General features: G+C 42.0%; 2 protein-coding genes across 2 annotated transcripts; one reads left to right on the forward strand and one right to left on the reverse strand.

The window, feature by feature from the left end:
- Positions 1 to 422: 422 nt before the first annotated feature.
- LOC129843469 (26S proteasome non-ATPase regulatory subunit 11B-like) lies at positions 423 to 7,611 on the reverse strand. Its single transcript, XM_055912237.1, has 13 exons — positions 7,491 to 7,611; positions 6,612 to 6,713; positions 5,756 to 5,952; positions 5,507 to 5,564; positions 5,023 to 5,217; positions 3,517 to 3,661; positions 3,342 to 3,402; positions 3,159 to 3,221; positions 2,896 to 3,021; positions 2,761 to 2,796; positions 2,561 to 2,612; positions 2,292 to 2,434; positions 423 to 2,154 (listed from the first exon to the last, which is right to left on the reverse strand). The coding sequence occupies exons 1-12, from the start codon at positions 7,579 to 7,581 to the stop codon at positions 2,292 to 2,294; spliced, it is 1,269 nt and encodes a 422-aa protein (XP_055768212.1). The 5' UTR covers positions 7,582 to 7,611; the 3' UTR covers positions 423 to 2,154.
- An 850-nt stretch (positions 7,612 to 8,461) lies between these two features.
- On the forward strand, positions 8,462 to 14,747 carry LOC129843828 (cyclin-dependent kinase 5 activator 1-like). Its single transcript, XM_055912377.1, has 2 exons — positions 8,462 to 8,933; positions 10,568 to 14,747. Exon 2 carries the CDS (start codon positions 10,804 to 10,806, stop codon positions 11,710 to 11,712), a length of 909 nt encoding a protein of 302 aa, XP_055768352.1. The 5' UTR covers positions 8,462 to 8,933; positions 10,568 to 10,803; the 3' UTR covers positions 11,713 to 14,747.
- The last annotated feature ends 1,376 nt before the right edge of the window (positions 14,748 to 16,123 follow it).

Here is a 16,123-nt window from a genome sequence, read left to right on the forward strand (position 1 = left end):
AGGTTGGATGTTTTTAGGGGCTATATTACATACCTGTCAAATATACATTTAAAAATAAAAATACACAAAAGTTGCTTTTGAGGGGCCAAGGTAGATGTGTTATATCTACTGAATTTTTCATAAAAATGTTGGACACTTTCTGTAAACAGTAAAATAGATCCATCATGTTTCTGCTCAATGTTATACCTACATGTACATGACATCTATTCACCTCAAGCTTTTAGTTTAAAATTACATTGGCAAAATAGTTTGTCTCAAAATTAATGGATTTACACATTTAGGCCCTATGTAACAGATAAACAGAGATGTGGACATCCTTGAAATGGGACTTCCACTAGTGAAAGTGTTTAATGGCTGTGCTTTTTGTCAACATAATGAAACACTGAAATGTTTCACTGACAACAAGAGGGGAAAAAGCTTGATTTCACTTCAGTGCAGTTTATGGCACTTTAATATTGGAGAACTCTGGTGCACAAGAAACAGAAGTCATGAACTCTACGTAATGATGAACCGTCTGAACCAAGACTTGAGCGAAAACAGAATATCATGGTCTTATCCAGTGCATAAACACCATGTCAGAATCCAAAACCTTCCCTTTTCAACTCAATGACTACGTTTCATTTCACAAACAGGTTCATAAAATGTTTACATTGTACATCTGTGTAAAAAAAAAAAAAAAAAAAAAAACAATCCAAAGCTGTCATTGAAATTGCGTTTTAATGCCCTTTGGGACGAGGCCATTTTCCAACACAGGAACATTTGCCCAACAGGAGTAAAGACAATACAGAATGCCATCAGTTCTCCTATACAGTATTCATAACCCTCTAATGCAGTTCACAACATGGTAATCCCAGAGTTGATTGGACAGGGACTCTTCTTACTGCATACACTTCTCTTCCCTTTAATTTTACAGTCTCCTTCCTACCCAGTAAGCAACTAGGAGGAATTCATTATTCACCACCCAGTTGAAGCTGCTAGTCCCAGCAGACATTTACTTCCAAGGCCTTGGTCTATTAGACCTTAATTTCGACACTGGAATCTAAATCAACTGAAGTCAGTTATCCAACAACGGGCACCCAACATCCTACCCCTATTACCTCAGCACAAGAGCACATCAGAGGGCTAAAATGGCCCAATTGAACTTGACCAAGGTCAGTGATATTTTTCCCAAGAGGCAGACAAAATCCTTAAAAATACAAAATATTTATTTTTGAAAATGACAAATGAAACGAAACAATTGTTGTTTGGTTACTAGCATACCACACTAGGGCTAGGCAATAACAATGGATAATCGTTCACTTGGGTTCAGACAGACGCTCAGAGGCAAATCAATAAATCTCAAATTTCTGCACCCCTAAATTATGTTGCAGCCAAACGTTGAGGCAAAGCAGAGGACCGAAAAGGGGCCACTGGCATTGTGAAATGGCATCCATTCTGCTCTATGTACTTAATTAAGAAGGGGACAAATAGTGTCAGCCAATTTATTTTAGTTACAAAACAAACGCAACCCGAATGAAGTGAGGTTGACAATCATTTGAAATGTCATGAAGGGGATTTGGACTGACTGTTGGCATGGATATGATGAGAAGAGCAAGAGCTAGAGGGAGCTCTTTGACCAAATGTTACTGCCGGGATATCCCAATATTTTCTAACCTACCTTCAACTAGCTAAAAACCATGTGCTTTAGAAAGATATGAACAGAGAGGGGGGAAAAAAAGAGACCGCCTTGACCAAAAGCCTTGTCCCTGCATGTAAAAGAAGCGGGATTGGTGGCGCTCGCTTGTGGTCGATATTGCACCTTCGTGGGTGGTAACGGAGTCAGCTGGAGGCTTTATAAGCCCAATCTTTATTCTACAGGAGATAAACGTGTATTTATCTTAATATTTTATTGTGGTTGTACAATATTCCCTGATGGCCTGCTGTGGCCGATGAGATTTTAACAGAATCCTAAAAGAACAACAAAAAAACAAAAAAAGAGAAGAGATAATGAAATTGTCCATTGAGGGGGAACTTTCATGAGGGGGAACTGGGAATCCTGTTTTTGTTGCAGTTTGTTGTGGGACTTGTTGTTTTGTCACTCTCCCTTGTCCCTTTCTTAAAATGTTACACACGCTGGTCACACACACATCCGCCACTGTGGTCTCGCCATTTGTTCTGAGGACGAGAAAGACACAAGATCTACAAGTAAGCACAGTGGTTTAAAAAGTATTAATTTGCTGTTTGAAAGGATGCAGTGAGTTGTGCAATCTGACAGAACATGTGACATGTGTCTCTCTCTCGAGGAGCCCTACCTATGTTAGCTTCTTCGCTTTGTTGTAAAGCGAGTCCACAACTTTGCTCATGTTCTGAATAGTTTCCAGGGCCGCGCCATAAGTCTTGTCAACAGGTGGCTCGTCAAATATGATCAAGACACCCTCGCCTTGGTCCAGGATCCCTATAATTAGTCATACAGGCATTTTAGACTACATTTACATTTCACTGAACAAAAGAAGCGTAACACAAGTAGAGGTATGATACAGTCGTTTATGCCAGGCGTGTACCAACCAAAATGGCAAATTACCATGAAACTTCTTGTCCAGGATCATCTGTGACAATTTCCTCTCGACATCCGCCTGAGGGAAATTAAACATATCCACTGATTACTGACAACATTGAGAGCTGTACATGTTTCACGGGATAGAAGACTTCCGATGTGTCAATCTTGTACCACAGGACTGAATACTTCAAATATGAAGATATTAAAGAAGAAACCACCATTACCTTTGAAAGTTTGATGAGACCTGATATGTGTTCAATCTGGAAAAAACGCCATAAAGGATTACGATTTAGGGGTGGTTAGCCTTATCTAAAAAGAAAGCAAGCAATATTAACGGTACCCGGATGAACGTGCTGTACCTGTACTCTGGAGAAGGGTTCGATGACACGGATAAGGTTCCCTTCCAGCAGGTTGTCATACAGCGTGGCCAGGTGGGTTCTGATGATGGGGTCGTCCCTCAACTCTGCTTTGTATTCCGTAAGGGCCTAGAAAGATAAAGGGAGGAATAGGAGGAGAGAAAGAGAAGAGGGTTAGAAGGGAGGATACAAATGGGCCTGGCACAATAGAGATCCTCAGAGAAACAAACATAGCAGCAACAATGAGGGCTAAAGGAAGGTCTTACCTTTTCAAAGTCGGCTAATGATCTGTTCTTGCTGGCTTGTGCAACGCATTTCAGTGCATCCGTCTACAGAGTGAGGGAGGAAGCGACCACGGTCAGCCAGGTACCAACCAATTTAAACGTATTACACAATGCAAATTGAGAAAGACCGCCCAACTGCCCCCCACAAAAATCGAGGGTTCTTACTTGTCGGCCCGCATGCCGCAGGGCCAGTTTTCCGCTAATCAGGGACTGCACCTCTTCTGGTCTGAAAGAGAACAGCAACAGAGGGTCAACCAAGTCGAAACACATCAAAGCTGCCCCAAGCCATACCTGTATGCTTCATATCATTGCAACACAGCTAGGAGGTAGTATCACTTACAGGCTGAGCATGATCTTGCAGAGCAGCATGTATTTGAGACCGGTGATGGCTTTAGGGTGGTCGATGGAGTCGTAGCCCTCAAAGGCCTCAAAGAAGTAGGAGTAGGCAGTCTTCCAGTCCTTCTCCGAAGCCGCGTGGACGATCCCTGCAGGGGAGGAAGCATGGTGAGTCATTCACACTAAGCATGGCACTTTTCCACCTCAATACACAGCTCTTCTTCATTTGAATCAGTAAACTAATATTGGGTGTTACAAAAGACAGTAGCTAGTTTTCCATCCAATTAGCAACAGATTTTCATGTGAATATTCTCAAATCTGCATCAATAGAATGAGCATTTTCCCACCAGAGATGTGTTTCCATCAAATGAACTTGACGAGAAAAGGCTGTGGGTGATGACGTAGTGCACACAAAAATAACTTTTGCTGTTAAATTTCCATGTACTGAATAAAAAATACAATTTAAATGGGTTTGTTGCATTTTAAACTCTACTGATGGTTTTGTTCGAAAAATGTCATGTTTTATGTATTTATTAGGATCCCCACTAGTAACAGCTAGTCTTACTGGGGCCCAAAACATAAAGATACCACAGACAAAATACTTTACAATTTAATATGCCCACCCTGATCTTGGCACGTGCGTTCTAGCCAACAGCTCGCAGATACAGTAGAACATAGCCTACTACATGAGATTATTATTGACAAAAGAGTGAGGTTTTATTTGTTTATGGCAGCCAAATAAATATAAATGTTTTGTCAGATACACCAGATAGATACAATGAAATGTGTTGTTTTACAGGGTCAGCCATAGTAGTACAGCGCACCTGGAGTAAATCAGGGTTAATTAAGTGCCTTGCTCAAGGGCACAGACCGATTTTTCACCTTGTCGGGTATTCGAACCAGCAACCTTTCAGTTTCTGGCCCAATGCTCTAACCGCTAGGCTACCTGCCGCACTAAGCATCAATCATTATGTCACCAGAATTAGACCCTGAATATTTATTGAAAAGGAGCATCAAACTAATCACTGTGCACTTTCACCAACCTGTGAAGTTCATAACTTATTTCATCTGTAGCCTGAATGTTTTCCTTAGTCTTACTGGGAAGTCCACACAAACAACATATCGCGCGACTACAAGGTTACTTCGATATGATAGTTATTATAGCATTTCCACCTCCATTTCTCACGTTAATTAATTTTACTGACACAAAAAGATCCCACCTTGTCTAGCGTATTTTGTTTTGTCGACATTTGGAAAGCTTACAGAAATATTGTCTGTTTCCACCAGGCCTGTCGTGACATTTTTTATCCAATATGTACTTCACTCATAAAAAGTCTGGATGGAAACCTGATTAATGACTCGTTGAAATGTCTGGTAAATGGATAAACACTGTGCACATAAGCCCTCTTACTGATTGATTTACAGTTCCATAGATTTGATCAGTTGAACAAAACACATTGAGGAACACTGTAGGGAGGCTTTGGATGGAGGCTCGTTCACTGGGACTGACCTGACATCATGTCCAGGGCGGCCTGCAGTTTGGGGGGACAGTAGATTCCATTGGCCGTGGTGCGGGCGGAGGTGAGGGCGGCGCGGGCCTTGGGCAGGTTACTAAGCGCGTGGTACGTCTTGCTCTCCTGCAGCTGCACCTCCACCAGCAGCGCCTTGTCGTCCATCTTCTTCAGCTCATGGAGCAACTGGGTGCCTGAACACCAGAGAAACAATCTAATGATAATTTAGAAGACACTTATCTAAAGTGCCTTACAGTGGAGATACCACAGCTTCTGTATACAGTATGTGGTCCACAACCCTGGTGTTGAGGAATATCAAAGTTCAATGTCGTCATGACTCAAATTGTTTGACTCACCATCACAAAGCTATGGGTAAACATATCCAAGCATTGCACAATTCTTAGCCCTCACTGCTCAGACAGATGCTAAGCTCATTTAGCAGGGATAATATTGTCAGTCCATTCAAATGGAGCTGTCACTCACCAAGCGCCAAGGCCTCCTGGTATCTTTTGGTGTCAAAATAGAGTGAAATCAGGCGGGCCTGGAGAAAGGGGAAGAGAAATGTGACATTGCAACACTCACAGTATAGTGTAAAAATATTAATCATATCACTCTGGGGTGGTAGGGATGTGTTGAAAATAACTACATGAATTTCAGTCTCCAAACTAAAACATCAGAGTATAGGTACAATAGCTTGTCTTCTAGGTGAAGAAGACTCCCAGGCCAGATTACCTCCAGAGCCTGCCTGAGGAAGGTCCTCTTCTCCACCTTGGCCCACTCAATGCATTCCAGACACAGATCCACCTCCTGGCCTGTGGCTGCCTCCATGTCCAGGAAGAGGTCCAGCAGGGAGCGGACCAGCCGGGCCGCCTTGGCCTTACTGATGGAGATGAGGAATGGCCGCACAAACTTCAGCAGACCTCCCAACTCTGGAAGAATCACCACAGCAGAAAATAGGGCTAAATGAATAGCAACAGTAAGCATATCTTGTCTACTCAATAAGCCAAGGTTCTGTTGTCTACTGTCAAACGAGTGACGGTAGCTTCATAATAAGCAGTTCTTGTGTACTACAGCAGTGGTTCCCAACCAAGGGGTACTAGGACCCCAGCGTACTTGGCCTATCCACAGTGGATACTTGAATTGTTTTATTTAACCTTTATTTAACTAGGAAAGACAGTAAAGAACAAATTCTTATTTACAATGACGACCTAGAAACAGTGGGTTAAATGCCTTGTACAGGAGCAGAACAACAGATTTTTACCTTGTCAGCATCGGGGATTCGATCCACCAACCTTTCAGTTAATGGCCCAACGCTCTAACCACTAGGCTACCTGCTTGGCTACCTACCTTGAGAAGAATCATAAGAGCATAGGCTTACTGGTAAATTGCACAAGGTGATTGTTCAGGGGTACCGTCCGGGCAGAAAAAAATTCAGTTGGTGGGACAGTAACCTCCGAAAAAGGTTGGGAACCAGTGTACTACAGAACAGTTAGGCAATGGCACATACAGTGAATCATTGTGCAGTTACTGGATGAATCACCACCAAGTTCCTCAAGTTCAACAGCCAGGCAATAGTTTTGAGTCTCACCTGCAGCCTGTCCTGTTTTGGCCAGGAGTGACCCCAGCTCCAGGATGCTCTGTTCTTTAACCCGAACGGATTCTTCATCACTGTCCTGGATATTTCTCCTCACTGTGTGGACAAGGAAAATAATGCAATGATTCACATTGTCAGTGTATGTTAAATAGTCAGTCTCCTATTCTAAACTATTGTTTGTGTTCCTTATAGTCTTTCCGAGTTACTGTTTATATGGATCAACGAGGCTAACAAGTCAACAGCTAACTGAGGCCCTGTGACTAAGGCAATTTTTTGGACAGCCACATGCTAGTACAAAACTAGCTACAGAACTGTCAACAAAAGCTAGTTATCTAGCTAGCTAACCGTTAACTAACGAGAACTAAGTTAACTTAATGAACAGTGAACTTGATCTCACTGTTAATTTGGTAATATTAGCAAGCTACCTAGCTAAGTTAGCTGTCATTTTAGAGCATATAGGAAGCTATATTGTAAACACCAAAATGACATAGCTACATCAATGAACTTGAGAATTGAATGGATATTGGTTAGCAAACTAGCTAGCTGGCTGGCTAACTAGCTATAACATAGGGTACTTGACTAACGTTAGATAAATAGTAACGTTGAATTGTATTGCGATACTGTTTCATAAAGACAGCAATAGTTAGCTAGTTAACGTCTCTTGTCAGTTCATCATGGCCTAGCTAGCTAGCTAGCCATCCAGGGACTACCTAGCTAGCTAGCTAGCAACCCCACGATTCTACAGTGAGTCAGCACGACACACAAACCGGCTCTTGTCAGTGTATAAAACTGCCTTTGCGATGACTTAAATGAAGAAGAAATGCAAAAATAAGACGAGTCTTTCTCGTCTGAACGCCTACAAACATCACTTACCAATAGAATGTAGAATATCAATAGAGGCGTTACGATCCGTGCTAATAAGAGACTGAGCTCTCTGAAACTCAACCACTGCCGCAGCCGCCATCTTACCTATTCAAATGCTGCCTGCCTACAAGTCAAGAATGCGATAGGAAATACGTAAATGAGCTACCCAGATACATCACGAGAGGGAGCCAAATATACTTTCTGGGGATTGTAGTTCAGTATTTTACATTAACCAGTTGATATACATTATAGCACAATGTTCCTATTTTGTCATGCTGACTCATCTTATCAAATAAATTGTAGCAAAATGTCATGATCATTTTACTTAAGACCACCATTCATAATTTACTGTAGGCCTACAGGCCTATTTATTCCAAAGTGGTCTATTCTTGAAATAAGTGAAAATTGAGCTGGATGATAGACTATAGGAATTTGCTGGATCATGTGTTTATTAAAAGGGTAGGATGTTATGGTAAATTAATACATCCCTATTAGTTCTGTACAATGACAGCTAGACACTTAAAAACGGGATGGTGCATCAGAAGAGATTTCATCCTGCACAATTTCAAATAAATGGCCTAAATACATGTGTTTTTTTTTAAATATCAGGTTATCCCTAAGCTACGTTGTTATGTATGCCCCTCGTTTTAATAGCTTAGATGCGATCGAACATGTAGGTTATTAGTAAATACAAATAGTTTCCATGTGGACATTTATTTATTGGCTAGGCCTACTTGTATTGTGTGATTGAAACAACCCTAGTCTACATGCTGAAAACCATTAATTGTTTTTCAAGAAATTGATTTCAGTTCATTGAGTGCATTGTGCTTTGAGTTCAATGTTTGTTGTGATGGGGCAGAGTTGCAAATCTGCATGTAGCCTATCTCCGCTGCGCTGTATCAGCAAAATAAATGGACAGCGCACTACACACTAAAACACTAGTGAATATAGGCTACAAGATAGATAGGGTAATTCACCTATTACAAACAGCCTTTGTGACTGCAGCCACACACAGCTGCAAATTACAGCTCCACGGACAGAGCACAGAGCGGCGCCCGAACACTGCCTTTCTCCTTTTTTTACACCAGCCATCCTTTCACTAGCCACAAGCTAGTGAGAGCGCAAAGAAAGCCTCGAACCCGTATCTCTTGCGGTGAGGACCAAACGCACATCTTCATATCAGCATCCGTTCCACAGTTGCCTACCTACCGCCTGCGCAGCAGAGAGACTGGCGATTCCTTTACTATGTCAAGGTGTGGGGATATTCTGGCTTGATTAACGCCTTTTCTTTTCTTGGATTGTACGGTGTTATGTTTTTCAACCGCATTTTCCAAGATGGTTAATAAGGTTTCACCTTGATGTGCACCATATCAAAGGAATTAACCGTTACTGTTAAAGAAGCCATCACTGCAGTGCTATAATTTTTTTAATTGACTGGAGGAAAAATCTCAAGTAAGTATAATATTTCTATATTATTTTATATTGTGTCTAATATCGTGACCTATTTTGAAGGATAACCTGCTGAATTATTGTAAACATCAAAATGTAAGAATATAGGCGACACGTCACTGAGAAGAATTGGCTATGCTGCTAGATTTTAAGCTATTCTATATTTCCTTGTATAACACTTTGCATAACACGAGGCTACCCATATGCACCATAATAAACATGACTCATGTCAAAGCGGTTAGTTGGAATTCTGCACCTTTATTAGCAAGCGGACGCTCATTTCAGAACCATGGACAGCAGCCTATGTACACAACCACATAACAGCCTTGGAATCAAAGCTGGCCGCTAAACAAACTCTCTTGATCTTTCAATTAACACGTAAAATAGCAAAACATATTTTAGATTTTCTAACAACTCGACTAGCCTGCTTGAAAGTTTTTTTGTGGCTGTTTTGGTTATGGCTGAATCTAAAAAAAAATCTCAACGCACATCATGAGCTGTAGACACATTATTAGTCTAGCCTAAAGATGTAAATGTTGTTATACAACATAGTGCATCGCAGTAATTCGTTTACATTCGGATGATATTGCAAACCTCGTTTTAAAAGTGGATGATTTAGGCTATCAAAGGCGACCTTCACATAAAGGTGTTTACATTTCAGGTTTCCATTTGAAATAGAAGGTGCTAGCCAACTATATGAGCAGGAATGCATCCTTCGTTAGGCTTCAATCAATGAAATTATGTTCATGTAAATCCTGATGTGAGCTTCGAGCAAAGCATTATTCTTAGAAGATACATTTGATATGGGCTGAAAGATGTGCGTGCATGCCTTAATCAACAATTGATGAGCCAGATGTGATCTTTTTATAATCGGAATCAATAGTTTAGGGGAAATCTGATTGAAAGTAGCTAACCTGCTTTCGATTTCAATTCAACAGGAATTGAATGTGAGAGACCACGGTAAACGTTGCTGTAAATTGGGCGGCTGTTAGATTTGTTTTAAAGGTCTAGAAATGTTTTTACATCGGTTTACCATGCGGATAGTCAGGAAGCAAGCAGTGTTGTTGCCTCAACCAGCTTGTTGTCATTGTTGTCTGATTTGCTGAGTGCTAAGACATAATATTCCCTGGCATAGGCCCTACATTCACCTATCTTTTTAAACTTCAAATCAGTACAGCTAATTAGACTATTCAATGTGGATGACCGAGCACTTGTCGATATAGAATTTACTGTGTACACATTTATGAAAGCATGTCTGAACGTTTTGGTAATTCCTGTGAATTATTAGAGACAAGCAAGATATCTCAACATAGCATTCACAGCATCCTTTCATGACATGCTCCTTTATTAGGACAACGCAGACGCTTGATTTCAGGACCTAGGACAGCAGCCGATTTACACAACCATATCAGATTTGAAATCAATGCTTGTCGCCAAACAATCCATCTTTATCTTCAATTAATAAGAAATATTGAAATATCTTCGTTTTTTTAATGTAAAATCAATATCGCAATCACAGCCGAGATATCTGATTCTCAACGTCAAAATTATGTACACACAACCTTAATGTCAATGATACAATGAAAGTGGGAACATGTAACTACTAGATACTGAAGCCATGCATTTTTTTTCCACAGGTACTATTGACCTAGCTGAGAAGAAGAGCTAAGTGCCCAGAGAGAATCTGCTCAGATCAACTCCTAATCCATCCAGCACGTACCTTCCTATCAGGACCTACCGTGGCATTAGATGCCTGAGAGGAACCCACGCTTGTAGCCAGGGTCTCCCAGCTCAGAAGCATTGAGGCCCTCAGGATCTCCCCTGCCATTCTCTCTGGTCTGTCATCCACTAACAAAACTGCTACTCGGTCACCATGGGAACCGTTCTGTCTCTCTCTCCCAGCTACAGGAAGGCGTCCCTCTTCGAAGATGGGCCAGCCACGGTGGGCCACTACACAGCTGTTCAGAATAGCAAGAATGCCAAAGACAAGAACCTGAAGCGTCACTCGCTCATCAACGTTCTGCCATGGAAGCGCATTGTGGCAGTATCAGCCAAGAAAAAGGGCTCCAAGAAGGTGCAGCCCAACACCACCTATCAGAATAATGTGACCCATCTCAACAATGAGAACCTGAAGAAGTCTCAGTCCTGCGCCAACCTGTCCACTTTCACCCAGGACCAGAGCTCCCCAGCCCTCGTCAAGAGCTCCAACAACGCTGTCTCGTCGGTCAAGAAGGCCCCCCTGACCAACTCCAATGCGGCCCCCGGCACGCCCAAGAGGGTGATCGTCCAGGCCTCCACCAGCGAGCTGCTGCGCTGCCTGGGTGAGTTCCTGTGCCGGCGCTGCTACAGACTAAAGCACATGTGTCCCACCGACCCGGTCCTGTGGCTGCGGAGCGTGGACCGCTCGCTGCTCCTCCAGGGCTGGCAAGACCAGGGGTTCATCACCCCGGCCAACGTGGTGTTTGTCTACATGCTGTGCCGCGATGTGGTCTCCTCTGAGGTGGCAAACGAACATGAGCTGCAGGCCGTGCTGCTCACCTGCCTCTACCTGTCCTACTCCTACATGGGCAACGAGATCTCCTACCCACTGAAACCCTTCCTGGTAGAGAGCTCCAGGGACATCTTCTGGGACCGCTGCCTGTCCATCATCAACCTGATGAGCGCTAAGATGCTTCAGATCAACTCGGACCCGCACTACTTCACCCAGGTGTTTGCCGACCTGAAGAACGAAAGCCAGAAGGAGGAGGAGAGGAGCCGCTTGCTCATTGGTCTGGACCGGTGAGGGCCCTGGGGAGACGGGCCGGGGAGGGGGCAGGGGCCTACTCCAGTCTGGCATTTCAACATGGGGGAGGGGGATTGATTGAGGGAGTAGGAAGAGGGCAGTTTTGATGGGAAGAGATTCATTTTTCGGGTTGATATAAGGGTAAATTTGGCATAGATATACCCAAAAAGTTTTTGATTATAAGCATGTTTAACAGCTAACATTACAACAGTTCACTGGAAGAGGGACATGAGAACACAGTTTGATTAAAAACAAATTACATTTTATGGTAAAAATATTATTTATCTCAATTTTTCTTAAAACCAACTAATGTTTTTCAAAAGGAAAGAGGATTGTATTTTCACTGCACCTAAGAATGAAAGCTTTTTGACACCTAAAAAAAATGCCAGACTTGGGTACATCCTCTGTTTACGTACATGTATATAAAGACAATGAAAAATACAAAACCAACAACAATACACATTAAAAAAAAAATATAGAAAAGGAACACAAATCTGCAGCTATGAATGTGTAGAGGACTGAGGCCAGCCACCTGCTGACTGTCTGAGATGCACTGCCTATTGTGTGACTGGGCTACTACTCACATCATGGATAAACAGACAAGCTGCAACCCTGGTTCTTTAGACTCTGAAGTGAACACCCAGTTCTGCTGCAGTGTAAACATTATTTGACCTGAAAGGAAAAGTGGGGCCACCGATGCAGATTCATGTTGTTGTGCGTTTATTGTTTGTGACTTGGCGAGAGGGGTTTGGTGGAGAAAGATTGGTTCAGAAGGACTTGGAAAAAAAGCCTGCATTGCATTGTGGGATTTTTTTGACCACAACACAACAGGACATGAGGAATTACAGTACAACCTAAAGACACAACACTTGATGGTCACACTACGTGTTAAGAAAGACCTACTTTATTTTCATCTCAGAAAAAAATTAATGGATGTTCAAAAGCTCAAGCCCAGGGAGGCTTATTTATTGTGCTTTTTCTTTTTTTTTTACTTAGAAACAATAGCCTAATGCACGTGTGCCATGCAATTTTGGAGGGCAGGTATGACTTAACTGCATCTGCATTAGAGAATGCTGTGAACAAAGTGAGAACTAGTTTATTTAGCTATGCTTGCTTAAATAGGCTATTTGTTTACCAAGGAATTCTTTTGTACTTTTGTCTGGAGGTTGTGTCTAAAAACACCTTGGAATGAAGGTCCATATTGTGCTATGAGAAATTCAGCATTAACAAATGTTTAACTAGTGCCATATCTTTGATGAAAATCCTGTAGGTCTGAAAACACAGTGAAAGATGTCCAAATGTTGAGTGAACTTAATTTATTGTAATTTTATGTTCTCTTGGCACATCGCTTGTAATCAAAAGATCATGAATGAATGATCAATTGGTCTATTTCAAATAACAGGATATGGTGGGAATGAAGATTGATGGTTGTTGTAAATGAATGTTCCATGGAATAAGCTATAGATTAGCCCTAGATTAACAACCAATAAAAATCTGACCATCGACAAAGTAACCAACACATCAGAGAGACCTTGAGTAAAGACAAAACCCCTTAGAACCTTTAGCACCCCTAGAACCCTTAGAACCCTGGGCACAGAGCAATGCCAAACCCAACACACCATCCAGCTCGACATATCAACAAGACAACATAACCATCAGCCAATGGCAGGGCATTTCACTCAAAACCACTCAAGAGGCACAGCCGAGAAATCTACAGGCAGCCTCCCCTGTAGTAATCTCTCCATGCCAATATTAATCAAATCTAAGACAACAATGTATTCAGCTGGGGAGGACATGAGGCCATGGTCAGGTTAGATTCTAGTTGACCTCCATGGAGATAATCAGGTTTTCAAATCAGCTGAAGCCACTAGGATAAATGGAAGAGCATAGAGGGAAATAGGAACACCATGGCAACCTGGACTACATCTACATGAGAGCTTACGGAGCAGTCAAGATACATGGCTATCATTTGCATTGAAGAATTGTAGAGGCTAGAAAAGATTATAGAACTGATAGCACCTTCATCTCCAATAACTAAGATAAAGGGAGGTGGTAGGTTTTTCTGTCAACCGCTGATATATGTTGCAAGAGATCCGTCGAATTGAATCGACAGATTAACAGGAATACGTTTTCTATAGTATATAGTACAGAGACTTAACTGGACCTTGGGGGAAAAAAAACAAACAAATGAAAATAATGCACATAAAACAAGCGAATAAAAAGTAGTATTTGCCAGATTTTTTTCACCTCAACAGTGAGAAATTCCGCATGCTTTCTTTCAGTAGGTGATTCTCACATTTCTTTCGAGAAATGCAAAATGGTTCCAGTCATATGCAGCGAATAAATATCATTTTCATTTGTATGTCTTTTCCATGCCCACAAAAGGCTATTCTCTTCTGTCATGTGATAAAGGTTGTTCTTGGGGACTGTTGGTTGACAAATGAAATATCTCTCTCCTCTGCTGTATCAGTGGGAGTCAAAGAGAAAAATGTATGGTGCAAATGGACATGGTTGTGGAGCAGTTCCCGTGGCATTGTGCCTTGCAATGGGAAATGGGTTGTTGTGTGTTGCGCAGTAGGAGGGACACACACTTTGGATGTTCTACTGCTCTGGGGAAAAAGCAGGGCATTGGGGTAAGGGGTCAAAAGCAGGGGAATCTTGACCCTCTCTCTGTTCACTCGCCCCAACTCACTAAAATGTGCCATTTTTTGCCACTTGCATCTCTGACTAGTTGTTTGAAAGACTTGGAAAAACCTTACAAAAAAAAAAAAGAGAGAAAAAAAGTGATATGTTTGAACATTTCAGTCGACTTCTTTTTTCTGTATCTTGTTGCGTACTTTGTAGAACAAAAAAAGGGTGTTAAAGAACATAAAAAAGGGGAGCATTTCAATGATGCATGTGAGCGCAAGTGTGTGAGAATTTATTTGTACAGAAGAATGTGTGAATTTTGTTTTCTTATGACAAAGAGGAAGTGGAAAAGAGGATACTCTACACTGATAGACTACTGGGACGTGATTGGCCGGGGGGGGGGGGGGGGGGGGGGGGGGTAATTAGAGCTGTTCAAATATGTTATTTTGAAAAAGACAAAAAAGACATTGCTCGAATCTAACCTTTCTCAGTTTGTTTCTGCTTACTTTAATTTATTTTTGTACTGTGATGGAAAATAAAATGCACTGACTGTTCATGACGCACAAATGAGTGGTGTCTTCATCTGCAGCTGAACCCTCCAGTGGTATAATCACATACTTGACACTGTTTGTTTACTAGGCCCCACAATACACAAGTCTATGGTCCATATACTGTATAATTAAAGAGTAGCAGGGGTTATGAACTGACTAATCTGTGGAATGAAATCCATTACATAATAATTTGAAGATTAAAAATGGCATAGATCTCATATCCAGAAGAGAATCCAGCTAGTTACAAAAGATTGAGAAATAAAGAATAGAATCTGGTCGAATCATTGTATTATCTATGACCATTCACTGTCTCCATTTCATTTCAATTGGCCATGGGGTAAATCAAAGACAATATAATCAAAGAGTATGAAATATAGCACAACTGCCGACTCTTAGTTTGACCTAATTTATACCAACATGCCATGTGCAACCAGAGGGAAAAATAACTCGAGACCACCTTTACTCCACACACAGAGAAGCGTACAAAGCTCTCCCTCGTTCTCCATTTGGCAAATCTGACCATAATTATATCCTCCCGATTCCTACTTACAAGCAAAAACTACAGCAGGAAGTACCAGTGACTCGCTCAATACGGAAGTGGTCAGATGCACAGATGCTAAGCTACAGGACTGTTTTGCTAGCGCAGACTGGAATATTTTCCGAAATTCATCCAATGGCATTGAAGAGTATACCACATCAGTCACCGGCTTCATCAATGACATCTTCCCAACAGTGACCATATGTACTGTACATATCCCAACCAGAAGCCATGGACTGCAGGCAACATCCGCTGAGCTAAAAGCTAGAGCTGCCGCTTTCAAGGAGAGGGACACTAATCCGGACGCTGATAAGAAATCCCGCTATACCCTCCGACAAACCATCAAACTGGCAAAGCGTCAATACAGGACTAAGATTGAGTCCTACTACACCGCCGCTGACGCTCGTCGGATATGGCAGGGCTTGCAAACTATTATGGATTACAAAGAGAAGCCCAGTCACGAGCTGCCCAATGACACAAGCCTACCAGACGAGCTAAAATATTTCTATGCTCGCTTCGAGGCAAGCAACATGGAAGCATGCATGAGAGCACCAGCTGTTCCAGACAACTGTGTGATCACGCTCTCCGTAGCCGATGTGAGTAAGCCCTTTAAACAGGTCAACATTCACAAAGCCTCAGTGCCAGATGGATTATCAGGACGTGTATTCAGAGCATTCAACCTCTCCCTGACCGA

This window comes from Salvelinus fontinalis, chromosome 1 (assembly GCF_029448725.1).
Source record: "Salvelinus fontinalis isolate EN_2023a chromosome 1, ASM2944872v1, whole genome shotgun sequence".
NCBI classification, from domain to species: Eukaryota; Metazoa; Chordata; class Actinopteri; order Salmoniformes; family Salmonidae; genus Salvelinus; species Salvelinus fontinalis.